Raw genomic sequence first — 8823 nt, 5'->3', positions numbered from 1 at the left:
ATTTATAGAGCCTCTGTCAGTGTGAAGACGCGAATAAAACGCGTCTTCCATCTTTCCACGAAATTTCTGCCAGTGAAAATTTCCGCCAACCTTGCATTCCATGTTTTTTATCAATTCAATTCATTTTCCCATCCAATTGCATTTTGCTGACATGCAATAAAATTATGTCTAATGTCTATGTGTTTCGTTCGAGAGTGTTGTACTGGATTTTTTGAAATATCAATTGCACTTGAATTGTCACAGTATACAATTAAGGTGTCACTGTTAAAACCATAGTCTTTAATCATTTGATTCATCCACAAAAGTTGTGAACAACATCTAGCAGCTGCAACATATTCAGATTCAGCAGTGGACAGAGATACACAATTTTGCTTTTTACTATACCATCACACCAAATTGTTACCTAGGTAAAAACATCCTCCAGTGGTACTCTTCCTATCATCTAGATTTCCAGCCCAGTCAGCATCACTAAACCCCACTAGATTTGAGTTTGTTTCTTTGGTGTACCACAAACCTAAGTTAACTGTCCCGGCTATATATCTCAAAATTCTTTTGACAGCTTTTAAATGAGTGACTTTAGCATCAGCCTGGTACCTGGCGCACAAACATACACTAAACATGATGTCGGGACGAATTGCTCTTAAGTAAAGAAGACTGCCTATGATGCTGCGATATTGGGTGTTGTCAACACCTGCAGCAACATCGTCTTTGGACAATTTTTCAGTCGACCCCATTGGTGTTTTCATGTGTTTAGTGTTCTCGGTAGAAAATTTCTTCACCAAATTCTTGGCATACTTGGATTGACACAGAAAGATACCATCATGCATTTGTTTAATTTGCAATCCAAGAAAGAAACTTAATTCTCCTACCATGCTCATTTCAAATGTGGTAGACATGCATTTAACAAATTCATCAACATGCTTTTGAGAAGAAGCACCAAAAATGATGTCATCCACATATATTTGACACACAAGAATATCATGCTTCGATTTTTGAATAAAAAGGGTTTTATCAACCTCACCTCGTTTGAAGCCTAAGTCAAGCAGATATTCAGTAAGCCTACCATACCATGCTCGTGGAGCTTGTTTAAGTCCATAAAGTGCCTTCTTCAACTTGTAGACATGGTTCGGGTGGTTTGGATTTTCGAACCCTTTAGGTTGGCTTACATAAGCTTCTCCAATGATCTGAGATGATGGATGATTTTTCTGAATCTTACTGGGAATATCAATCCCTTCATTGGTTACAACATCATCATTTTCAGTATATTCTCCTGGTTCATCATTTGATTCTGTCGGTGCAGGTGTTGTCTCAGGTGTTACAACACCGGGTGCAACATCTGTGTTAGGCAGTGTCTCACTTATGTTCAGTAGCCCATCAATATCGTCCTCGATTGTTTTTCCCATTAGATCTGCAAGATCGTCAAAAACAACGTTAATAGATTCCATAGTCGTTCTTGCTCTGAGATTATACACGCGATATGCACGACTATTGGATGAATAACCAAGAAATAAACACTTGTCACTTTTAGAGTCAAACTTTGCAAGATGGTCTCGGTCATTCAAAACATAACATACACACCCAAAAACATGAAAGTACTTCAGGTTTGGCCTCTTTCCCATGATGATTTCATAGGATGTCACAGTAGAACCACTCCTTAAGTACACACGGTTTGAAATATGACATGCTGTGTTTAAGGCCTCGGCCCAAAATCGTTTTGAAATATTCTTTGAACTCAACATGACCCTAGCCATTTCTTGCAGTGTCCTATTCTTCCTTTCGGCTATTCCATTTTGTTGAGGAGTCTTAGGGGCCGAAAATTCATGAGTTATCCCTCTTCTTTCACAGAATGATATAAAGTGTGAGTTTTCAAATTCTTTACCATGATCGGTCCTTATCTTACCAACCCTCAAATCATGTAGATTAGTAATCTTAGCATGTAATTTCTTAAAAACAGCAAATGTGTCGAATTTTTCTCTAAGAAAACTTACTCATGTAAAGCGAGAGAAATCATCCACACAAACACATGAATACTTCTTACCTCCAAGGCTTTCCACTTCCATTGGACCCATAAGATCCATGTGCAAGAGTTCAAGACACCGTGTTGTCCCAAGGTGTTGCAACACTTGATGGGGAACACGTGTTTGCTTACCCTTTTGACATGCACCACAAACATAAGGAATTCCAGAGGATAAATTAGGCATACCTCTCACAGCATCGTACTTACCAAGGTTCTTTAATGTCTTGAAGTTTGCATTACCCAATTTTTGATGCCACAAGTTTAATTCACTTACTTTTGAATGATTGCACACAGGGTCCTCTCCAAGTTGATAACAATTGTCAGCCGACCTTGTACCTGTCAAAATACATGAATCAGTATTATCAAAAACTTCACAATTGTCTTTATCAAACTTAACATGTAAACCATCATCACAAAGTTGACTTATGCTGATTAAGTTTGAGTTAAGTCCTTCGACATAAAGCACATTGTGTAGACTAGGCAGTCCATCAACATTCAAGGTCCATTTGCCAGCTATTCTTCCTTTAGCACCTCCACCATATGTCACATGACCATTCCTTAGTTCAACATAGTCAGTCAAATAGTCTTTAGAACCTGTCATGTGACGTGAACAGCCACTGTCAAAGTACCATATTCCTGCAATGTTAGTTTTTAACGAAGTATAAATAACAGAACATTGAATATTAGCCTTTGGCACCCAGACCCTTTTTACCGATGGTTTCCTATTGGCAGTGTTACGCCGGGTGTTGTACAACACCTGTGGCAACACCTATTCAGATTCCCATCTTTTGTAGTCATCTCTCAGTTTAAAACAGTAGGGTTTGATATGACCAGGTCTAAAGCAATAGTGGCAGATAAAGTGGCGTTTTCTGGACTTGGACTTCTTTGTAGATGTTTGCCTCTTTGATGAAACACCTTTTTCAGTGTATGTAGCATTCGAGATTTCAGCACTTCCTTTGACAAAGACAGTTGGTTTTCTTTCAGTGTTGGAAGACTCTCCTATTTCAAACTGGTGATTCGTATAACCAAGTCCAGCTCCGTCATTCTTTCCAATCATCAAGAGTGAATCAAGTTTGGATGAACTTGAATTAAGCTTCGCAAGAATTTGAGTTGCTTCTCCAAGCTCTTCCTTGACTTTGCATAATTCCAGATCTTTCTTACTTAAGATTACTTCAAGTCGTGATACTTGTGACTTCAGCTCAGTGTTCTCTTTGGAGAGAATTGCATTCACTTTATTTCTTTTGATCCAGTCTTCATACAATTCTTCATACATTGTCTGCACACTTTCCAGAGTGATTTCATCATCATCTACTTCTTGGTTTTCAGACTGACTTGATTCACCAAGGGTTGTAGAATTAAGACACACTGAATTTGAAGAGATGTTGCGACCAGGTATTGCAACACCTGTGGCAACACCCGTGGCAACACCCAAAGGATTGATTTGCATTGAACGCTTCTCCTTGATCAAAGCAGACAACGATGTGTGATTTTTAGATTCATTTGATCCTTGATCATCATCAGACTCTTCATCACTCAAAGTGACAGCCATGCCTTTGTTTCTCCGAAGTCGATTGGCACACTCATTGGCATAGTGTCTAAATCCAGAATACTCTCTGCATTGTACTGAGTCCAAATTTCTGACATTTGATTGGATTTGCAATTCAGTTTTTGGTCGAAATTGTCCTTTCATAGGAGTAAACTTTTGAGCTTTTGCAGAAGTGGTGATATTGGGCAACACAGATTTTTGTCCAATTTTCTTCTTCTCTCTCATTTTCTTCAGGTAATCACCGAATTTTTTAGTAATTAGAGAGATAGAATCTTCACCTAAATCAGATTCATTCACTTCTTTAGATATTTGAAGGATTTCATCATAAGAGTCAGTTGAAACTTCAAGGGCTATTGTCTTCCCTTTATCCTTCTTTTGTAAATCAAGATTCATCTCAAAAGTTCTGAGGGAACTCATTAATTCATCCAGGTTGATTGTTGAAGTGTCTTTAGATTCTTCAATTGCACAAACTTTGACATTAAATTTCTCAGGTAGAGATCTTAAAACTTTGTTCACCAATCTTTCATTGGACATGGGATCTCCAAGACTGTGAGCTTCATTAGAAAGTTGTCTCAACCGGCTATCATACTCAAGAATAGACTCCTTGTCCTCCATTCTCAGGCTTTCAAATTTTGATGCCACCATCCTTAGCCTAGTTTTACGCACACTCTCGGATCCTTCACAATGTTTCTGAAGTATATCCCAAGCTTCTTTGGCACAAACACAATTGGTGATTAAATTAAACATCCTTGTGTCAACAAACGAGAATATAGCATTGAGAGCCTTGGAATTAAAATTTGACGTTTGCACTTCATCGATTGTCCATGTACTTTCAGGTTTGAGCCGAGTGTCTCCATCAGCATCCTCAATCTTTGGTGGACTCCAACCATCAAGTACACGCTGCCAAGCTCTTTCTTCAATTGATTTAATAAAAACCCTCATCTTTACTTTCCATAATGCATAGTTTGATCCATCCAATACGGGAGGTCTAAAAACAGTGTTTGTTGATGCTTCCATGATCCTTTTCCACCTGGAAAACAAAACAAAACAGGATCTCACTTAGTAGCGTCAAGTGGAGGCTCTGATACCAATTGAAAGTTCCGTTTCCACAGGGTGAATGTGACGAGGGTGAGTGTTGTGTGTATCAGAATGTAGGTGTTGTGCGTAGGTGTTGTAACACCCACGACAACATGCAGCGGAAATTATAGTTTAACACATTAACACACAACTGGAATGACAATAATACGAGATACGAGAGATAAATTATGTACTTGTGCGGTGCCTCAGGGCAAAATAATTCACTAGAAAAATTTTTAAGTTTACAAAAACCAATACTAGTGAAAGAATAAAACAACTCCCTTATTAAGGCGAGTAACAAATTGCATCCTAAACCTCTAACAAACCGTATAACCAAAATACATAGGATGCATCAACTGAGAAGTGAAAAAGTCTTCAAAAATCAGCGCACTAATCAAAACAGTGATTAGGTGTTGTCTTCAGATGTAGTCAGCACTTCACAGCAACACTTTATCAACGACGCGAGATTGCTTCAATCAGAAAATATTTTCTTCGTACAAACGCATCTCTGTCTCTCCAAAAGTTTTATGCTCTATATCGTCCCCCCTCTCTTGTTTCTTCTCCTTTGAGTCCTATTTAACATAGAAAAACCAATTTCATTAGGAAACAAACTCTTTTTAAAACAAAGATAATATCTTAAAGATATTGTGATATCATATCTTAAAGATATTATGAGTCATATCAAATATAGTCTTATATCACATATTGAATTTATACGAGATCATATCATCAATCTCGAGATTATCCTCATGTCTAGAAAGACAAAATATTAAAGATAAAAAAGGAAAATATATCAAGGAATAAAATTCCTTTCAAAATGGTCATCGGTGCAGGCACCAACATCGCCATCGAGGCAGCCGACATTGTTCACATGTGGAGGATGTTGTGCGTGCGATATATCTTTCAAGAAAAACCTTCTCCAGAATCCGGCTCAACTACTTGTGGGCATTTGAGTACAACGTCTTCGCTATCCCCATAGCTGCCGGAACTCTAGCAGTGGGTGAATCTTCAGTTAGTACTGTTGTTTGCAGCTCACTCTTCTTGATAAGATACAAGAGACCAAAGGAATTGAATATAACTGAGGTGACTGAAACAAGAGTGGAATGAAAAAGAAACTTGTGAAGTTTGCAAATATACATTTGCAATCAAGATTTGTTGGAACTGGTAAGTTTATTTAAATGTGTGATTTTTAAATGGCTAACCCATGCTACGTTTCTTAAATTCTTCACTAACTGTTCTGACTCGATTTTCCCATAATATAATTTTATTTGTCTTGCGTAATTATCATATTAAGGTAATTTTATTTCATAGCCTATTTCTAATCAAACATTAATCCCAAATTCGGTATAGTAAATGTCGGTAGTTATAATTCATCTGAAACAATAGTTTCGACGATATATATTGTAATTAAAAATAATCTTAATATTATAACACATAGGTGAAATGTGTTCGATTTTCAGAAGATCGAAAAATATCAGGTGTAAAATCAATATCTTTTAGATCACGTATTTTAAAAAAGTAGACATAAAACCTCCAACCAGATAGGGATAAATGTCCCTGGGATTTTATAACATAGGGTGAAAGGTGTTTGACTTTGAAAAAATGAAAAATGTATTAGCATAATAATAATTATTAAATGATTTTATGCTTTTTAGACTTTTCACAAGAGGTTAGTGCACTTAGCCCTAATCAAATGTGTTCTTACATCTCATAATTAAACCTGTAAATGAATTTTCGGAACTCTTACATTAGCGGAAGACTTAAAAGACTTAGAACATAAAATAGGTAAGTGTTTATCTGCTTTTATATTTTCTAAATTTGATATGAAATCTGGATTTTGGTCAATACAAATTTCTAAAAAAGATACATATATAACAGTTTTTATTGTTCCTCTCAGGTAGTATGAATGAAATGTCATATCATTTAAATTAAATAATGGTTTCTAAATTCCAAGAATTTTGAACAAAATTTTCAATGATTACTCAAAATTTTGCATATTATATATTGATGGGTCATTAAAATATATATAACTTCCCACCAATTTATTTTAATTGGAGGGAGTATGAATTTTTTAATTTGGTCAAAGAGAGTTACTTAAACGACAAAATGGTCTTTACACATGCCCGTTAAGATAAAATAAAAAAATAACATTACATTTTGACTCAATTCAGATTCAAACAATATGTTTTTGTATTTACATAAATAATTATATACATATTAAATTTGAGTCGATTTTTTTCAATTTATGTCGAACTTGAGTCGATTTTTTCTTATTTAATTCGAAGTTTTCATATTTGGGTCGAGCATGAGTTGAGTTTTTCATATTTGAGTCGAGTTGATCATATTTCAATGTTTTCATATTTGAGTCGAATTCTATACATTTGGGGTGAAGTTTGGGATGGAGTTTTGGGGTAGAGTTTTTTATGTCAAGGTTGAGTTTGGGGTAGAGTTTTTATTTTGATTAATTTAAGTTTTTATTTTAATGGGCAAAATAGTAAAATTAGGAGGACTCTGTTTTTACGATTTAGAACTTAATTGACTCTCAATTACCTGAACTCCCCATATATTAATGGTGTTTTAATATTCTTGAATACTATAAACGGGCATTTTAAAAACCTAAAAGCATATTTTTATAGTAGTATCAATATTCCAAATTAAAATTAGATTTTTAGGACATTACATATCCTAAATAACTATAGAATAGGTCTCTTGTGAGACTGTCTCACGAATCTTTATATGTAAGACTGGTCAATCTTACCGATATTCACAATAAAAAGTAATACTCTTAGCATAAAAAGTAATATTTTTTCATGCATGACCCAAATAAGATATTCGTCTCACAAAATACGATCTGTGAGACCGTCTCACACAAGTTTTTGTCATAAATATAACTTATATTGAAATCTCTTTACAATTTGCAAATAAATTCCTTGATAAAATACTTGATAAAAACCAACTACAAAGATTTTTAAGAATTTTAAATTATGTTTTATATTTTTTTCTAAATATTAATAGAATAGCAAAACTCTTGCATGATAGGATTAAGATAAACCATGTCCCATGGATTGATCAACATATTTGGGTTAGTTCAAAGAATTAAAAAACAGGTGTAAAAAAAAAACAAGGGAAAAGAGTGCATAGTACAATATACATAAGCTCATTGGAATGACGTCCAAAAGAATTATTCTAATATTAAAAAGAAATTCAGAGTATTTTTTATGTAACCAAAAATTCCAAAGTGACTAATTATGATTTTATTTAGAATAGTTTGCGAAAATGCGAAAGAAATTCTACAAAAACATGTTCAAGATCTTACATGAAAATAAATTTTTGCACGAAAACAAGCAATTTATTTTGATATTAAATTTATCAAAGTAGATAAAAATTCCACACATATTTTTTTACTCCATAATCTTTCAAAATAGAGTCAATAGCACCTAAAAAGGATAAAGACAAAAAATCTACCCAAAATCATATTTGATTAAATGAAACCAAAAAGTTGGTACTTATGTGAGACGGTTTCACGAATCGTATTTTGTGAGACGGATATCTTATTTGGATCATCCATGAAAAAGTATTACTTTTTTTGCTAAGAGTATTTCTTTTTATTATGAATATTGATAGGGTTGACCCGTCTCACAGATAAATATTCGTGAGATCGTCTCACAAGAGACCTACTCTATCAAAGAAGAACTTAAAGATACAACTCGGTCAAAACATCGAATGCCCAAACAAGAAAATCATGATCTTGAAACCAGATTCCAAATTCTTGAAGCATCAGAATTCGAAAAAGTATTAGTAAAGTCCAATAAAAAGAAAATTCCGATGAAAAATCCTCAAAATCAATCCACGTTTCAAATACTTTCCGGGCAATACCAAAATCAAAATGATTCCTCAAAAATTTCACAAAAACAATCTTCGAATTCTTAGCTTTCTTTGACTCAAATTTCTCCAAAATCTTTCCCAAAATGTTTTGAAAAACCTCAATGACATAAAATTATAAATATTGAAAAATGATTCCATGATCAAGACCTGTTTCAAACTCTTCAAAATTACATTGGAAAAGAACAATCCTATAAACCATGGGATATAAACAAAATCCCTTACTTTTATCAAACCATTATTGATATCACCGAATATGCAAATTTTAAAAATTTCGTCCTTGAAGCAAAACATGGAGATC

The 8823-nt window shown here is 34.4% G+C and overlaps 1 protein-coding gene across 1 annotated transcript; it reads right to left on the bottom strand.

The window, feature by feature from the left end:
- Positions 1-386: 386 nt before the first annotated feature.
- Positions 387-5846, bottom strand: LOC142526041 (uncharacterized). The gene is made up of 7 exons (XM_075630316.1): positions 5843-5846; positions 5580-5727; positions 2933-4593; positions 2441-2653; positions 2204-2353; positions 1017-1408; positions 387-794 (listed from the first exon to the last, which is right to left on the bottom strand). The coding sequence occupies exons 1-7, from the start codon at positions 5844-5846 to the stop codon at positions 387-389; spliced, it is 2976 nt and encodes a 991-aa protein (XP_075486431.1).
- Between the last annotated feature and the right edge of the window lie 2977 nt (positions 5847-8823).

This window comes from Primulina tabacum, chromosome 15, assembly GCF_025594145.1.
Source record: "Primulina tabacum isolate GXHZ01 chromosome 15, ASM2559414v2, whole genome shotgun sequence".
Lineage (NCBI taxonomy): Eukaryota > Viridiplantae > Streptophyta > Magnoliopsida > Lamiales > Gesneriaceae > Primulina > Primulina tabacum.
This window is presented reverse-complemented; position numbering and strand designations above follow the sequence as displayed.

Coding starts and splice junctions, on each gene's coding strand:
- LOC142526041 (XM_075630316.1), bottom strand. Junction 4,594..5,579: donor TTGTACTCAAATGCCCACAA/GTAGTTGAGCCG, acceptor TTTGTTTTCCAG/GTGGAAAAGGATCATGGAAG. Junction 2,654..2,932: donor TGCTACATACACTGAAAAAG/GTGTTTCATCAA, acceptor CTAACATTGCAG/GAATATGGTACTTTGACAGT.